Raw genomic sequence first — 18,325 nt, 5'->3', positions numbered from 1 at the left:
ACAGCGGCGGTGTATCGTCAGTGTATCGAGTTGCAAACTCAGCCAACCAAGTTGCCGTTCTAAAGTGTCGGAAACATCACAGCTTTTTTGTGTGTGTTTCCTTCATTCTGTCAAAGTGACCGCTCGACCAGTCGATATATACTCAGCAAATGCAGATCTCAAAATGCTGCACAGGACATTCATAGACTGTAGAGGCAAGTTTGCATGTAGTATATAGGGCCAGGCCACTGCCGTGCGCGCGCATGTATAGTCCGCAGCTCCACATATTCAAAACAGGTCCGTGAAAGGGCGGCGCACTTTGAGCAAGTCATCCGAAACTCCGGTTCCGTGTTGCTCCTGCGCTGTTAACGTTTCGCCGCCGCCGTCGTCGCGCTGCTTTGATTCTTTTAAAGTCGGCCAGTCTCTTATTCTAACCAACTAGCGCGACACAGAGAGAGAGAGAAAAAGGGAAAATATAATACCAGCAAGCACTTGTGTTGTCAACTCTATATAGAGTTCTCCAATTTCCAAAGAGGTCAAATAACCGACCAGCTCTCTTATAATCTTTGGGCATCTCTCAAAGTCTAAAGGCTCTTTTCTCATCCCGGCCTCTTGCTGGCTGTGGGCTCCCACTGAAAAAATAAATTGTTTCTTATTTCTAGTGATTGGGTCTAGCTAGCTTTGTTTCTCCCTTCACTGCATGACCTTCTTTGGCGACGTGTGAAGTCCTCCTCTCTTTGTCCGGGCCCACTTTTCTCTTTGAGATTTGGATACATCCGCGCGTCTGCTCTCTCTCTCCAGTCCACAAGGACTTCGTAGCAGCAGCCACTCTGCAATCACTTGACGAAGATTGACACTTGCGAGTCACCATCTTCTTCTTTTTTTTCTCCTTGGCCAACTTTACAAACTAACATACGACGTCAGCCTTTTTTTTCTTTTAGTTATATTTTCAATGGTTACAATCACACAAACAGTGCACTGCCAGTTTTGGGCGGCTTCCACTTTCCGCTTGCTGACCTGTCCTCACAAGCCGCGCTCATTTGAATTGATTCTTTCATTTCTTCTTCAATTGCGAGTGAGACGATTGTTGAAATCGCGCTAACTGGCGATGGCGATGGCTCAGATTTCCAGTTCTTCTTCTTTCGGTTTGCAGACAGGTCCGATGCGATTTGCTTATACCACAGCAGTGTCGTCCGTTTTGTCTTTTTCCCTTTTTATTCAAATTCTTTGAAACGAAGATGACAGGGAAAACGGTTGTTCTGGCAACACGTTTTCCCCCCTGTTGTTGTTTTATTAATTCGACGAATTAAAAGAAAAACCTTAAAAAGATGGCGCCGTAATAAGGGCTTCCACTTCCAGAATTAGACAAGAGCCTCTTTTTTGGTTTTTTCGTTTTCTTGCTGGCGTGACGGGAGTCGACGACGTTGACGCCGACGAATAAGCGACAGCCCAACGACGCCTCCTTGATCCATCATTACGACAGCAATATCTTTCTTCGACTCTCCCAAGTCCTGACCATCATCTTCTATATATGTAGTACTATCTGTGCGACTGAGAGAGTTCTTTTTTTCCCCATTTTCCCTCCTCTTCATCAATTTCTATTCATTATTCATCAAACGGGGCTATATGCCAAGGAAGGCGGGTAAGAAAAAGAAAAAAGAAAAAGAAAAGCAATGTTGAGTGCGTAATAATGAACAACTCGTCTGCTGTGCATCGGCGCTGGGCTGCCAGTCGTTTCCCTGGCCTATACACAAACCTACTAGTGTTTTGGGTCTGTTTTCGGTGGGGGGCTGATGCTGGCACACGGTTCGAAAAAAGAAAAGGAAAAAGAAAAGAAAAAAGTCTGACGCAAAAAGGGGCGAGAGAAAAAGGAGGAGGCGCCCTCAATTGATAAGATGGAAACTCTCACCTCTGAAAGCTCATCACCTGTAGCACTGAACAACACGGCGAAAAACTCAAATCAAAAAAGGGGAGCCAAACTAAAAAAGAGAAAAGGTCGAAAGAAAACGCACGTACAAACACAAGTCGACGCCGAATCGACTTGTTGGGGAGGTAAAAAATCCCAAAAAGAGCAGCCCAGCAGATATACAAGACGGAAGATGAACGAGGCTTGTCATTAGCTATGCACCGGCGGCGCCCTCATCTCCGCGCGCACTGCCGATCAGACTTGCGTCTATAATAACAATAATAATAATGTTAATAACAACTATAGCGCTCGCTTTGAATAGAAGGGGGGAAACACACCAAAAAATAAGACAGGCGTAGAGAAAGATAGAAGAAGGCAAGAAGGAGAAAAAAAAAGAGAAGGTTACACCCCAGCATCCGCGCGAGATCTCATTTGTCCCAGCACTCAAATAGGCCAGCAGCAGCAGCAGCACTGCCCAACTGGGAAAACACGGAGGTTGTTGTTGTACAGGTAGTAGTACTACCGCACAACGCTGTGTGAAACAGCGTCTGTGTGGGCTTATTCTCTCGGCACAGCCACTGCTTAATTAAAAAGGCAAATTGACAATCAAGCGCTTGATGATATCAATCAGTCGACGAGTTTTCTTCTTTTGGAGTTGTTGTTGTTGTTTCGACTAGCAACTGGGAGGATTTTTTGATTCAAAGGCAACTGGAAACTGATGAAAAAGGAAAAGATGTAGAGACTCTGTACGTTTGAAGAGTCGATTCTTGTTCTCAGCTTCTTCCAAGGCGGCCAAACAACACGAGACCACACGTGCTGTAATTATGCACCTAACACCGCGCGCTCATCTACTATATATGAACGCAGTACTACATAAATAAATATCCTGGGCCAATTGCGCCCTCGGCTCATCTCTCGACTCGCCGGAGCAGAGATCGTCGATTCCAAAAAACTCGCGGAGCAGCGCCGGCCCAGAAGGCAATTACACACGAAGAAGTGATGATAACAAGTCGTTAAAAGAAAGAAAATATAACAAGAGGAATCTATGTGTATCATGAATAAAAATAGGAGCGAGAGTGAAGAGTCAAACAACCAACCAACTCTCATCTGCTGGCGCTTATTCAGTCCAACACGTTAAAACTCCTTTTATTTTCTCTCTCTTGCGGGTGGCCTCCTCATCCATTTCTTCTCCCCCTTTTTTCCTTTCTCCGCCAACGAGTGTTGCATAGCCCGCCGACTGGCGGAAACATTAATTTCCATCATTTATCTAACAGCCGAAAAAAATAAAAAAAAAATAAGTTTTGGGGTTTGTTTCAACAAAACTATCGAAAATGAGGAAAACAAAAAGTAACACAAGCCGCTCATTTGTTGCTTCATTGTTTGAACATAAAAAGTTTATTTTCGTGCTTTTTTTTTGTTGTTGTCTTCGTCACTTTTCCTTTTTTTTCCTCTCGATACATTTATAGCATTATTACTATTTGTTTGGAAAAAGAGTTGGATGACAAAAGAAATGATTGGCAACGTATACTGTACACAGAGTGAGCACACAAGGCGCTACATCGATAATATATATGCGCTAGGCTAATTACGAAGGGAACAAATACTGCCGTGTGTAAAAGAGTTACAATGGGATAGGTGAAGTGATGTCATTTAGATTGTGAGGTCTCGTGCTTTGTCGCCTAGAATGTCTATGTACAATCTGACATGGATCGCTTAAAGTTGACAACGGATTCGATATGTACAATGGTGAATAGATAAATGTGTGTGTGTAGTTCAGACGCTTAACACGTTGCAATTGCCCAAATTCATTTGGGAGATGAAGGAACAGACGTGGTGACGTTTACACGCGGCGACGGAGTGCGCAGCTGCTGGCCCTTGACGCCGTTCAACGGGTACGGTGAGTATCGCTGGTGATGCTGTTGCTGCTGCTGGTGGTGGTGGCTGAAGCCGTTGGGGCTGGTGGAAGAGGCCGAGGGTGACGGAGGAGATCCGCCGCAAGACGATTCCGGTCCTGCAGCAACGGGAGATGGGAATCCGCCGGCTAGGCCCGACAGTAGACCCAGCTGATGGTTGAGACCATAAAATTGCGACCAAAAGTGGGGAGGCGGAATCATTCCACTGGCGGCGGCTGCAGCTCCGCGCGAGTACAACTGAGACATGGCAGCGGCCGTAGCGGCAGCGGCCGATGGGTTCATGAACGGCTGGAACGAAGATTCCAGAGGATTCCTCATGCGCTGTTGTTGTTGCTGCTGCTGCTGTTGTTGTTGTTGTTGAGACTGGCCGTTGCCGGCCCAGAAAGCCGACGGCGGTAAACCCAAGGCGCTTCGGGCCTTTTCCGTCAGCATCGCAGCGGCCGCAGCCGAGGCCGGATCCATTTCCGACGCATCGGGAAAGAGTCGCAACGGATTATTACGCATGTACTGCTGGTGATGTTCGGCCATGATTCCTTCCATAGAATCCCGACTGCAAAGAAAAAATTATAAAAATGAAACATTAGTCTTGAGTTTCTAGCTTTCAAAAATGTATAGGCCTATAATATAGCGACTACTGGAACATTAAGGGCCTATGAAAGAGCTTAGGATATCACTGTCGCATATTAACCGTTAAATGCATTTTGTTCTAAACACGGGAAAATACTGCACACGCACTCGATGTGAAATCGTGATTTCTTCCAGTGCTCTCCTGTCGAATATTTAAAAAGCGTCGAGCTCGAGTCGTTTAAGCTTAATTGCTGTTTTCTATGCAAATAATTATCATCTCCATTATTTGGAAGGGGGAGAAACGCTCATTTGCCGTCGCTTAGTCCAGCATCAGCCCGCTGAATAATTCAGCAACCGGTGCTTCAGAATAAAATAAAGTCGAAATAAAAATATTACACAGAACGGAACGGAACATTTTCTCGACTATAGACAACAACTTTTCGAGATGGTTTTGATTACCTTTGCGCTCATCTAAAAGAGAGGAAAGAAAGGGAGGGAGGAATAAGATTGGTGGTGGTGAGAGAGAGGTGCCCGAGGCCTAATTGCTTGGCTCCGTGTTGGCGGCGCAGCAGCGTCATCATCAACGCACGCACAGCCTTCCTATCCTATCCTGGCCGGCCGGCCAGTCAGTCTCATTTGCTTTCCTTTCGTTTAGTTTTTCTTGAAATAGCGAAACGAGGAGGGAAAAGACAAAGGTGCCTACTCATTGTTGTGTAATCGTTTTGTACAGGTAATATCGCTGCAGCAGGCACCACTTAGGGGCTCCGTAATGGACTCGGGAGTTCCACTCTTCCAGCCAGCAGGCCCACCGATGCGGCAAAAGCCACAACCGGCCCCCTCTAGCCCTTCTTCTTCCTCCCCTACGTATATAAAGTCCTCCTAATCCACTATATATATAGAGAGATATAGGCCTCCTTCCATGGAAAAAAGAAACATAATTTCTTTTTCTGTGGCGGTACTACCTATAGCTCTCCTTTTTCGGGTGGTGCCATAAAATTACAAATTGAATCCCACACCTTTTCTTGTAATATGGATTGCTCATCAACTTGCGGTGGCTCCGATATCTTATACTAAACCCTGACAGACAACAAGGAACAAGTTGGTGGAATCATATAGTAATGGGAAAAAGAAAGAAATCCCAGCCAGCAATTGGCTGGTTATTGATAACTCACCTTTCAAAATCGCTGAGCCTGGAAGAGTCACGGAAGCCTTTGGCGAATGGGTTGCTGTCGATCTTCAGCTTTGTAATCTATCAATTTGAAAAAAGAAAAAGAAGCGGAGGGCACATATGAGTGGCTTTGTTCTATTTGATTTCGGTAATATTCCGTCAGTTTTAAGTCTCGCGCAGAGTATTCATTGAACTCTACGTGAAAGGCAATCTAACCGGTTGTAAAAACTGGAAGGCGTGAGACTTACCAACTGGTTCTGGTAGGCAGTCACGGCGGTGAAAACCGTTTCAGGAAAGACGTAGGTGCGAAATTGTTCGCGCTCCAAATCGACAATAGGACGGGTCGTGTCGCCTTCCATCCGCCGGACGATGTGAACTCTGGGCTGGTAGCGATGCATCGAATTCAACACGATCTAAACGGGAGAAAAAGAAATTATAGACTCAATTCTCGGTAAAAACCATCTAGGCCTATATTATGCGATTAAAGGGAAGGCCACAGTGTAATTGCTCTGCGGTCGATTCAATTGCGACGGCGGAGATTTCAAACGAACGGAAAGAGGCGACATATGGCGCTACACACTTTGATAAACGAGTCGGCACTGCTGCTGCGGTTACAGCGAGCGAAATGGAGAAAAGAAAAAAGAGTTGCCGGCTAATACACTATAGGATGACCATTATGGTTAATTGAAAAACACGGGCTGATGTTATTGGGCATTCGCCTGCTGCTGCTGCCGTTCGTCCCTCGGGAGTCGTCTATACATGCCCCAACAGATTACGCACGAGCCCAGCGATCCCGTACGGACGGTAGGCCTGACTATAAGCACGAGCCGCCGCCGTTGTCGCGTCTATCTGCTGGCGTGATCGGGACGCGTTAGAGATGAGTTTCCGTTGATTGGGGGGGATTTTTAAACCGCCGACACGGCAAAATCTCATCAACGATCAAAACCATCTGGGACCGTAGTAAGTTCTCGTTAGTTTAAAACGGCGTCGCATGAACAGACTTTCAGCAATTGTCTGCGCGCACACACACAGAGTCGAACTGCTCCGGGGTTCAATTTCAATTAATTAAAAATGCATCTACTCCAGCACGAGGAGGAATAAGAGAGAGCATTTGCATATCAGTAACACGAATGGGTTTGGTAACAAATTGCCCCGTGAACTACGCCGGCGGATACGAAACCGATACTCTACTACTAGGTCGCGCGGATGCTGCACGGCAATTCACGCGGGTCTGAAGAAAAAGAAAAAAAGGAAACAACTTTTGGCTGGTTTTTTTCTGTGTGGTCTTCCTTTCACTAACTAACGATTTCCCCCCTTCGCTTTCCCATCAGAGTCAACTTCGCGGACCTCCAAAGTTGAGCAACAACATGTTTCTTCTTCTTTCCTTTTTATCTGCCCAGCAAAGCGCAATACTACACGACGGAGGAGGAGGATACAAAACGTATGGGGGTCGGTGGTGTGTTGTATGGGTGGGCCGATGTTATTCATAGCGACGGCGGAGAAGAGGATTTGAAGAAGCGAAACGTGAAATGCGACACTCTTGTCTTTTTAGTTATGGCATAGCTGGGCAAGAGACGGATGCTCACACATGACACCCACCCTGTACTACACAGTCCTTACTTACTAAGCCAGCCAGAAAAGAAAAGAAAAAGAAGATTAGAACGTCCATCTCACACCAGCGACTCGCAATCTCCTTTCCAATTTGCCTATAGCCTCTACTCTAGAGTCCATTTCATTAATTTTGACAGCTGCAAGTGTTGTGACCTCTTTTTTTATTCCCGTTCGAAATCGAGAATCTAATTTGATTAACCCCCCGCGTCTGTCACGTACGCCACGTCCCAGCTGCCGACCATCTCCAACACCACACACATTGCATATCTAATATGCAATTCAGAGTGTTTTCTCGAAATGCAATCAAGAGGATTTCTAATGCTGGTGCTCCGACGTGGCTGGCCAGCTCTTAATTGCTACATAGGCTGCTATATGATTACAGACGGTGGGTGCCAATTGAAATAGCGCCAAGGATGCTGGAAAACCTGCTCGACGCAGTGAAGTGCAGTGCTCACCTGTCCTTGTTTGTCCATCTCGTTGTTGGTCAATTTGACTTTCTCGAAGGAGATGACTTGCTTGCGGAGTTGGTCGGGAGTGAAAGGCGAGTCGGGATGAGTGTAGAGACGGGCCGGGGCCGGCGGGTCGGCTTTGCCGGCCACCAACCACGAAGAACGGTGGTAAGCGTAACGGTAACGCTTGCTGTCCACCGGCACAACGTCCAGCAGGACGTAGTAGCGCACTCGGTTACTCCCGTTGCTGCCCAAGTCCCGGTGATCGCCAAACAGCGAGCCGGAGAAGGTGATTCGAACAGTTGGGAACATGCGTCTACGCCATCAACAAATGAGAGCAAAACGATCGGTTAGCTCAATCTGACAGCTCATTAAAAGGAAAAAAGAAAATTGCCGCGATGACTGACCTGCCAGTTTTGGTGATGATCATTTCGGTGCCCAATTCGTGAAACTTGTCCCACAGCTCTTTCGTCTCCAATTGGCAATCGACGGTGGTGAGCTCGTCGCAATTGCAGCGCGGCTTGATGAGATGATTGACCGGTTCGGAGCGGGATTTCTTCTTGCCACCGTTGCGGCCTCCGCCGGATGATTTTCCGCCGCCGCCGCTCTTGTTTCCGTGGCTGCTGCTTTTACTTTTCGCATCTTCGTCCTCTTCGTCCTCTTCTTGCTCATCTTCGCACGACAGAGCCGATGGCGAAGAGGCCGAAACGTTTTCAGCGTCGGAGAATTCTTCAACGTCGACATCTTTTTCAATGTCAATGTCTTCCGACTCTTCCGTCTTGCAAGTTTGAACCGTCTCTTGTTTGGGCAAAACGGATTTCACCGGATCTGATGGTCGAGTGACATGACGAATTAAATCAAAATACCGTCGACCAATCAATTTTCCAGTTGACTTACCAAAGTGGAAGATGCTGTTGTTGGGTTTGCTGTTGGCCGATTCGGGAGACGAGGGTTTGACGATATACTCGCCATGGTGATGATGCAATGTCGGTCTGCTGCTGCTGCTGCTGCTGCTGCCAATGATGGCCGCGATGGAAAAGTCTGTGGCTTTGATGGCCCGAATGGCCGATGCTGGCGGAGCGGCCGCAATGTGCTGGTGGAGGCTGATGCGGCAAGTCTCGTCTTCCATCGTTCCGACAGGCAACATTTGTCTCACTTTGGCGAAGCAGAAAATCGAATCAAATCGAAATAACAAATGAAATAAAGTTGGCACTTTGTGAAGACACTCGTGTGTGCGTGTTTTGCTGTCAGTTAAGGACTGTGCAGTAGTCAAGATGATTTGAACGCGCGGGTAGAATGATGAGCATGGAGCACTGCCTTGTTCGCTCGAGTCGAGAGTAGGCGATCAACTGAAGTTGTTGGAGACTTGGCCAGAGCCTTTTGGGTGTTTTGCTGGCTGCTGCCTGGTCCGTGTCAAAACAGTCGACTCCTCCCCGTTTGGCCCCTCGGAGGCGGAGTCGCTGCTCTCTTCAGTGACGACTGCGGCCAATCCGACCCTCTTCGTGGGCGAGAAAATGGGAGGGAGCTTCTTCTCGTCTCGTCTCTGGCACTCTTTTCCTCGGCACGCATAGTGAAGCTATCTCTCTACCGCGTCGTCGCACATTCCCGGCATTCCACCGAATTGATTTTTCCTTTTTTATCTCTTCTTCTTTTCTTTTTTTTCTTCCATTTTCCCTTTAAAAAAAAAATATTCCGGAACAGCTGGAAGTAAGAATTTAAAACAAAACTAAAACAGTATATACGGTACTCCATTGTCAACTACATGTACATATTACATCCGTCGGTATATATATTTAACTGACTATATTTGGGCCTATATCAAAGATGAGCCTTTCTCTTTTAAAATACAAGGTTAAGCAGCGCGCTTCCGGCCAGGGCCTTCAAAACTGTGTTAATGCATAGCGACGTGAAATCTTTATGAATTTAATCCGAGATGGTTTGTTTTTCATAAAAGTTTATACAATCTTTTTCGATTGTGGGGGCGGTAAAATACATTGGATATATAGTGACACTCTTGTGTGTACGTCTACACACAAAAGGGAAAAAGGAACAGATCGACACACTACGTGTTGTATAGCCAAGAAACTTTTTTTTTATAAACAATGGAACAATGTTGACTTGATTTTTGACGAGCAGCTGAATATGAAGGCCGGACACTTTGAATGTTGTGTGGTGGCTATCCACCTAGAAAATCTTTTCATTTCTATTTTTTACCTTTTTTGTTTCCACTACAATGAGGATGGAAGACCCAGGAGGGCGGCCAAATATTTCGCCAGGTCACAAAAATTAACCCTTATCCTATTTATTTTTATATCCAGTCGAGTTTTGACTTTGTGGTGAAAAGGCAACGGAATAGAATCCAACTAGAAAGTGAGAAGAGAAAAGAATGTTTTTACCTACCATCAACGGGAAGAGAGGCGACCGAGTTATAACATGTCGACTCCTTCAGTTGTATTATTATTGGCTTGTACACATTGTCAATGTCACAGCAAAACGGTTTGGCTGAACAGCTCGTGATTGACGTGGACATGATTGGAAACAAGTTTGAAATGGAATTCGCTACGCGACGTCCCATCGAGTTTTTTTTACCTTTTTCGTTCCCAATTTTTCTTTATTGTCCGCTCGGCCGGATGAGAAAAAAAAACCGCCGTGTGCAACTGCGCATCAAAAGGATCGGCCATTCGGAGGCCAACAGCCGCAAGCTGCGCGTTATTATGGCTCGGCCAAAACATTCAACGTTTTGATTGTCTCTTTATTTATATAGAAAAGAGGCGAATGAAATAAAAGTCAACCTCCGATACGCCTCTCTCTCCATTCGGAATAAATTTTTCAACCGTAAATCGTCAAGATAATACGAAAAAACCGAAAGATCATTTCATCTGATTCAACAGTGTTGGTTCAAATACTTTCCAGGGCGAATAGTAGTGCGCACAGGAAACATGTTGGGCGCACACACGCATGCGGCATGTGTTTACACCACTCGCAAAAGAAATAAAAACAAAAGAGAGGCGTGTAGTTTACACTAACCAGAGTCGTGAATCAAAGGCTAACGCCTGACGGCAAACAATCAACGCACCGTGCAGCGTGACATCCGGTGATATTTATAACCTCACATTCGCATCCAATTGAACGGATGGGCCCCAGCACACCGAAATAGAAGGGGGACGGTTGATTCATGAAACAACCAACAGCAGAAATAAAAAATAAAAATGAAAAAGGGCCGTGTGAGGTTCATCAACGATCGTCACCAGCGGCGGCGGCGGCAGTGCGTTGGTTCGTCATCAGCTGCCGCCCGGATTGGATGACGTGTCAAAGGCGGATTTGACAAGCGAGAAAAACTCGGCGCTCTCCTTTTTATTTTTGTGCGCGTGTATAGTTTTGTCCTGTCTGTCTATCTGTCTGTCGTTTCTTCTTTTTTCTACCCGACGCTCCAGCGAACAGGATCAAGAGGGAGCGGAAGACTTTGACAGACACTATGCGCGCGCTGCTCTCCAGAAAATAAAATCAAGGAGTTGGTGGCTGCTGCTGCTGTAGGGTGTGGGGTGGTGGCAAACAAGTCATTGATCCTCTTTTAAGGACTCTTTTTGTCTTCAGCATCTTTTTTCTATGTGTAGGGTAGACTAGTGTATAAATACGGTGAGGAGAGCACACTCCCCCGCCCCCCGTGTAAACCCCCCCAGTGCGCCATTGTCCGTAATCCCGGTCGCGCTTGTTCTCTTCCATCTTATTCTGACTGGCAGTAGAAGAAGAATAAAAAAGAGACAACAGATACAAATGAAATGTCCCCCCCAAAAGAATGACAATAAAAAGTAGTGAATCCCTATACTTCCCTCCCGGGAGACTCTCGCATCTCTCCTTGCTCTCAAAACATTTGGACGAGGATTCTTGTTCGCAGTAAACAGCCCTTCGGCTAGCTCATTCAGTAAACCAACCACCCCCACAAACATTCTTAATCGCATTAGAAATCCTTGTAATCCATTCGACGGGTTAGATTCCATTGAGGCGATTGTGGCGTGCAATACAAAAGAAAAGGAGGAGGACATTAAGTCGAGGAAGTACACGGCTGTGTCAATGTGAACTAATGCAAGTCTTACAATCTGTATACTTGGGAGCCAAGCCGCCTTCGTCTTCAAGAGCAATAACTGGTGACGAATGCCGTTTCCCAGATGGCAGCCATTGCGTAATGCTCTCACATGCAGGGTCCAACACTTCCGCCTGTGTTTTCTCTGGGAACTTGTCTCATTTCTCGGTTAAGCTAATTGGGAAACACGACGCGACAGGTTCCGTACGTATCCGTGACATTCTATTTCGGAAAGCGGGGGAAAAGCAGGATCTCTTTGGCTCTTTTTTCTCTCTCCAAATTGATGAATGAAACTAGCGTGGCGAAAGTCAAGGCGGCACGAGAGTTCCCATCGCTTTTTTTGTGTTCAGCCTCGTCGTGATTCTTCTCGGAATCGAACGCTCTCGCCTATAATACGTAAGAATTGGCCTTTTGATATCGCGTAACGAACCAAAAGATGATGTCAGCCAGTGTGCTGTTATTTCCTTCTCTAGACACGCTAACGTGTTGTGGCAGTTTGGCAAGCCAAAACAAAACAAGAAAAACAAAAATAACAAAAAAAAAAAGAAATAAATAAATAAACAAAAAGGGGAGAAACGAAAATGTCTCTGGTAAAAAAGAAAAAGAAAGATGACACCGAGTCAAGTCTACGCACTTTTGACTTGTTTTCGGTTTGTTGGTTCGGTTCGGTATTCACAACAAGTCGTCGTTCCGTGTCCCGTCTCTATCTTGATGATTGAAAACAAACCGCTTCTCTCTCACAGCTAGGACGAGGCGAAACCAAACGACGGAGAGAAAGTTATTATAAACGGCTGTGTAAAGAAGAAGAATGAAATGTACAAATCGTGAGAGATGGCAAGGTGGCTGCCGAGGCAGCTCGTCCGTTTTGTTTCTCCGTGTGTTAAAATAAAAAGAAGAATAAGAGGAAAAAAGGAGGAGGAGGGAGGTGACATTCCTGGCGCTGCAAGTGGCCGCTGAGATGCTGGTGAGCTATACGAGCCTCAACGGATACGTACACAATGTGTGTGTGTACGTACGGTCAGCGAGAAGTGACTCGGCGGGGAGCTCTGTCTCTTTTCTCTTTCTGTCTCTCTCTCTCTCTATCTCAACAGTCACCCAAAATAAAATAAAAACCAGCCAGAGATAGAAGAGGAGGAAAGAGAGACATACCATCACTCTATTGCAATATGAACCCCCCGCACTAAAAATAAAAGAAACAGACAAAAAAATAATCTAACGATACCACGCACAGCAAATGCTCGGACATTTCCCTCCTTCCGAAAGCGGCTCCTCCTCTCTCCTCACCCTTAAAAAAAAGTTATTCCACGTCAACTCGTGGGGTTAACGAATTCATTACAAATGAACCCGACCAGTCAGCCAATTTTCCGTCAACAGCAGTTGGTGAAAATGTCATTTTCTACTAATTATCTCAACTTATCAGATCATTAATTGGAATCGCCAAAGAAATAAACGATTTCACATCATTTTGCCGACCGTGCTGGAACAAAGTTGACAAATCGTTGATGGCACAACTGAAACAAATCATCGAAAGGAAATGTTGGAGACTTACGTACATCTGCGGCCGAACGACGTGGACAGCGTTCAGCCAGTCAGAGCGAGACACTCGGCTACAAAACATTGATGGAAAAAGATGGATTCCCCTAGATAAAGAAAAAAGGCTCGACTCTATACGAAAGAGAATAAGAATAGATATATAGAAAAGAGAGGAGGCCTGGACGTCCTGTTGTGTATATTTTTCCGTCTTTTCTTACGCATTCCCCCCTTATTCTTTCTCTCCTCTTTCATATCTATAATATAGTTTTGTCTTGTTCCATCTCTCCTAGGCTAGATTTTCTTCCACCATTTGTTCCCACGTGAAGCAGCCCAGCATCCTCCTCAAGAGTTTGCCGCCTCTGCTGCCCTTTTTTCTTCTCATTGAGAAAGAGCCGCCAGCCGCCAGCCGGCCGGCACGCCACACCAGGACAGCAACGACATGTTACAGGCGACATCTGATTAGCAATGCCGAGTGATGACAGTCCTTCGGCGCATACTACATCATCATACCTTACAGGCTCTCGCTGCCTTACCCAACTGACGGGTTTGTGCTGCGCTGGGCTGCAGGAGGAGGGACGACGGCCCGGTCGGATGGGATGGATGGCAAAGGACTCGCTCTCTTATACAGCTGGTTGTCGTGGAGATATGGCAAGTCTCTCTAAACACGCATCGCGACTATATAGGTGCGCTGGCTGGAATTAGTTGAAGACACACGTCACGCGACTCTTTTTTCCGCAGTGAAGTCTCTTGTTGTTATTCTCCTATTCATACAAAACCGCACCCCCCATCTGTTGACTTTCCCTCTTTTGATTGTTGATTGCGCAGTCTACACGTTGGCAAGGCGAATGGCCAATAGGTGTAGGATGAAAAGAATAAAAGAAATTCTGAACGCCGATGATGCGGCTGTAGAAATTCACGAGCTACATAACGAGGAGGCGGCAAACATAAACATTTCTAGCTGCACTTGGCTTGAAGTGTTTAATGTTCAAATATTTACGAATTTGATTGTTTACATATCCAAAGACAAAGTTGTGAGGTAAAACATAATGGGCCTGATTGCCAGTCGCTCTACAAATGACTTATTTAATGAACCCTATAATGAAACTGAGTAAAAGAAAAACGGGAAGATAAAACAGTTGCAGTCAACCTCCTAGCTTTGGAATAATCGAACTTCGTACTATAATCAACGCCACCAGAGTCAAAAAGGAAGACTAGAGATAAATTTTTCCTACCTTCGTGCCTGGGAAATCAACGGCTAGGCAGCCACAATTGCTGAAATCGCAGAAAAGAATGCCTTCGTGAATACACCCAAACACACAAGAGTGTACAAGAGGACGAAATGGATTTAAAGAAACGAAAGAATTCGACCGAAATCGGTAGTTTCTCCAATGAATAGGGATGCTGTTTATCTACATTTTTAAAAAAATATTGGTTATGAATGATATGGACAGAAACATCAGATAAGTAAGGAAAAATTGAAAATGAGATAGTGGATTTAAACCCTATTTTTTAATGAACAGGAGAATGTAAGATTGTGATGTAATACACAGTTAAAGCATTCAAGTCGTACATCATTTAAATATTTCTAGCAAGTTACCGGAATAAAAGTAAAAAAATTTATTATTACCCAAGTGATATGGTGAGATTGTTGCTGATGACAGGTCAATACCACCAGCACGAGCAAAACTTGCATAACTTGTGGTTACGATGGCTGGCTCTGGCCTCAAATCTGAAAAACAAAAAAAGGGTTACATCTCATCTAGTGCAACAAACTGCCATGCATCAACAAGGGGGCTTACATGATAAATGCTAACCAGGAACTTGCATTTCAGAAATTTGGAACAGGTTTCTTTTTAAATTTAAGCTCCCATATGTACCTGCCAAACAGCATGGAGTGTGTACTTAGCTGTTTTATGAAGAGAAGCGACCAGTGTTGATACGACTATCACATTGTTGTAATTTAATTTTTCGTGTAACTTAATTTTTCGTGCAGCCACGTGGCTGTATTTCCCAAAAAGTGAGCGGTCGGTTTTCTTTAAAACCTTTCAACTTCGTCTCTTTTTCGAAACTTTGAAGCTGACCGAAAGCAGACGACGCTAATATTCTAATTAGTTTAAAATATCGATAGCAATTAAAAATCGACCCTTCACCCTAATTCAAACCAATCAAACGATAAAATCGATTCATTTGCTTAAGCACACTCCCCCCTTCCTACCTCAGTCAAGATAAAAGTAAAAATATCCATTAAACCCGCAGATGATTTACTTACAGATTTAAACGACCACAACAAGACCTGCAGGACCGAAGCTTGGCTATCACTGTTAAATATTGTACGACTTTCTTCTGATAACTTTTCAATCTGCATTCGACACTCTTTGCCGAGACTCATCCCACGCGACGTTGGATGATTATCATCTCGGTAATGGCGTCCAAGAAGTCGGAGAAGAAGAAATAGTCGGCTGGCTGGCTGGCATATCGTTATTTCAAGCTATATAGTTGAACATGGCTTCTTTCGGTGGGCACGCAACAGCCCAGCGTCAAATGGTTGGTGGTGTTTCCTTTCGCCTGGATGGGAGGAGGCGGGAAAAAGTTGGAAATCAAAAAAAAAGAAAATTATGTAGCTGAATTATTCATGGAAGAGTCCGGGTCAGATGTTGTTGACAGGATGACGTCATCCGACGATATAAGACATTTTCGTTTCATTTTTATTTCATTTTTCTAGCGTTTTACCTTTTCGGTGAGATTCCAATCCGGCAGCTTTTGGACGCATATGCAGACTTTTTTGGTGGGGGATTCGTGGGCATGGCGTAAAGAAAAATTGATGTACGACACATTTTCTTTTTCCTTTTTTTTCCATCTAAAAGTGGAAAAAAGAAACAAGAGAGGCCAACATACGGGACAACATATACAAGATCGACAAGCTTTTATGAGCTCTGACATGAGGTAGTAGTTCTTCTTATTTTTCTTCTTTTCGTCCACCTGAGAGAGATGGGAGCAGTAGAATAAGAAGAGAAGTTGTTTCGGGGGGGACTTGTGTGTGTGGTGAAGAGAAGAGATTTGAAGGTGGCAACCATGTGTCGATATAACGGGCTGATAACAACAAACATATAGAAAGAAAAAGGTAGACGAGAAAAAAGAAAAGAACCTGCTCTCTGTGGAAACAACAACAACATCGAGCTAGGAGGAGGAAGAATAAAAATAAAAAATAACACCTATACGCACAGCACAGCCGGAGAAAAGGAAAAACCTTGAATAATGGCGTACAAAGTGCATGCCAGATATATCCCCACCGCAAGAATATACGACAGTCGGGGCACTATAACACCAGCAACTACACAACAACTACTACTACCATGTCCATGCCACAGGACATTCCTTTGAAATGTTTTCTGTTGATTCTTTTTTTCCCCCTTTTCTTTTTTTTTATCTTATCGGACCTTTTTGGATGTAGATAAATATGAAAAAATATAGAGACACCTATACGGAGGCCTATAGCTTTACACTTGTACACTGATGGCAGTTGAGGCTGTTGTGAGTGTGTGGAATATAAGAGAGACTTTGACGTCGCCATGGCAACGACATAAGGTTCATCTCTGTTGGCTGGCTGTGAGACTGGCTCTTGTTGCGTCCATCAGATAAAAGAGCAACCACAAAAGCAACTGCTGCGACTGTCAGGTGATCAAGATGAATCGATTGGAGGCAGCAGCAGCAGCAGCCAGCGGAGCAAACGAAAATGGAAAAGACATTCCACGGGCCGGAGCGCTCGCTAATTGACATCCATCGAAGAGGAGAGTGAAGGGACCGACTCTACTCTTGGGCTCTCTCCGGCCATCCACACGACGAGGAGCGCGCGGATATATTTTATGTAGTCAACTCTTATCTTATATAAATATATATAAAGGAGGTTTCGGGTTGTTAAGGACTTGGGGTCGTGTAGGGGTGTGAACTTGACAACCTTGTCAGATCGAACCTTATACTATTTTCTGCCCTTTTCTTTTACGAAATAACACGACGACGACGGACGGACTCTAACTGTCCGTAGACATTTTCAACGCGAGAGAATTAAAAAGAAGGAAATAAAAAAGAAGACGACAACGGCCCAAAAGGGATCGACCCCAGCAGCAGCCAAAAAAGAAAGAAAGGCGTCAACTTGTCTCCCTTATTCTACGCCGCTTATATAATGACGGTCACGCCCGTTATTTCCTTATTCTCTTCTTTCCCAGCCCTTCATCTGATGTCTGTCGCCGATAAAGTCACCCTCTTCCACCTCCAATTTATTGTCATTTACAAAGAGAATAGCTTTATTAAGAACCGAATTTGATACACGGGCCGATTTGTATTATTAGATGTCGCGCTCGGCCAATATAGTCCCCGCCCAACAAATAGTTTGTCGTTACATGAGCGTCAACCGATTGTTACACATACCCGTGTGCACTCGTAACAGATTCACCGCGTACCAATAAGTAAGTGCGCCGCTGTTTTTATTAAGGCCAGCACCACCTGTTGAGGATTTTGTCCGCCGAGCGTGTTGTGTATGTATATGGGCATCACAGACGTAGGAAAAAGTCAGCTGATGGCCACATATGCCCGAAAATGGTTGGGCGATGGTGTGGCGGCGTAGCGATCAATATTGTCGGCTGCCCGGAATAAAAAAAAGGCCAAAAAAAAGAAAAGATAAAAAACGTCCGGTTCAATCAAACTTATCTCCATCTTTTTTTCGGTTCCTCGTCGAACGATATGCGGTCGCCCAAGCAGGCCGGCGGACTCTTTTTATTTTTAGATATAATTCCGTTGGAGGTATAGTCTTCCGTCTCTGCCGATCCCGGACCGACGAGGATCGAGTTTCAAAGAAAAAAACGAGGGAGAATCTGAAAGAGCGGCAAACCCAAACTGATGTGAGCCGTCAATTTATCAGAGCCCCGAATAACCTGATGCAGATGACCAAAACCGCTCGCTACCAAACGTATAAGGTTCTATTCTGTAATGTCTAGAACAACACATATCATTATACACGCAGCCGCAGAGCGCACCGCATCGGTTAATCACGTATGCAAAGTTAAGAATGCTCACGGTGCAGTAATCAACACGTCGCCTTGGACAAAGAAGAAAAGAAAAAAA

The 18,325-nt window shown here is 45.1% G+C and overlaps 1 protein-coding gene across 4 annotated transcripts; it reads right to left on the bottom strand.

The window, feature by feature from the left end:
* Positions 1-3,246: 3,246 nt before the first annotated feature.
* Positions 3,247-15,280, bottom strand: LOC124314673 (T-box transcription factor TBX20-like). 4 transcript variants are annotated; one of them, XM_046779952.1, is made up of 9 exons: positions 15,007-15,280; positions 14,835-14,936; positions 14,440-14,616; positions 8,491-13,339; positions 8,001-8,421; positions 7,600-7,909; positions 5,782-5,946; positions 5,538-5,614; positions 3,247-4,348 (listed from the first exon to the last, which is right to left on the bottom strand). In XM_046779952.1, exons 4-9 carry the CDS (start codon positions 8,738-8,740, stop codon positions 3,691-3,693), a joined length of 1,881 nt encoding a protein of 626 aa, XP_046635908.1. In that variant the 5' UTR covers positions 8,741-13,339; positions 14,440-14,616; positions 14,835-14,936; positions 15,007-15,280; the 3' UTR covers positions 3,247-3,690. The 4 variants fall into 4 exon arrangements, with proteins under 4 accessions (XP_046635908.1, XP_046635910.1, XP_046635911.1 ...); XM_046779954.1 differs by having other exon boundaries at positions 8,491-9,294; XM_046779955.1 differs by having other exon boundaries at positions 8,491-9,267.
* Positions 15,281-18,325: the final 3,045 nt, after the last annotated feature.

The sequence above is a fragment of the Daphnia pulicaria genome, chromosome 10 (genome assembly GCF_021234035.1).
Source record: "Daphnia pulicaria isolate SC F1-1A chromosome 10, SC_F0-13Bv2, whole genome shotgun sequence".
Taxonomy (NCBI): Eukaryota; Metazoa; Arthropoda; class Branchiopoda; order Diplostraca; family Daphniidae; genus Daphnia; species Daphnia pulicaria.
The sequence above is the reverse complement of the archived record's forward strand: the minus strand, read 5'-3'. Positions and strand labels throughout refer to the sequence as shown.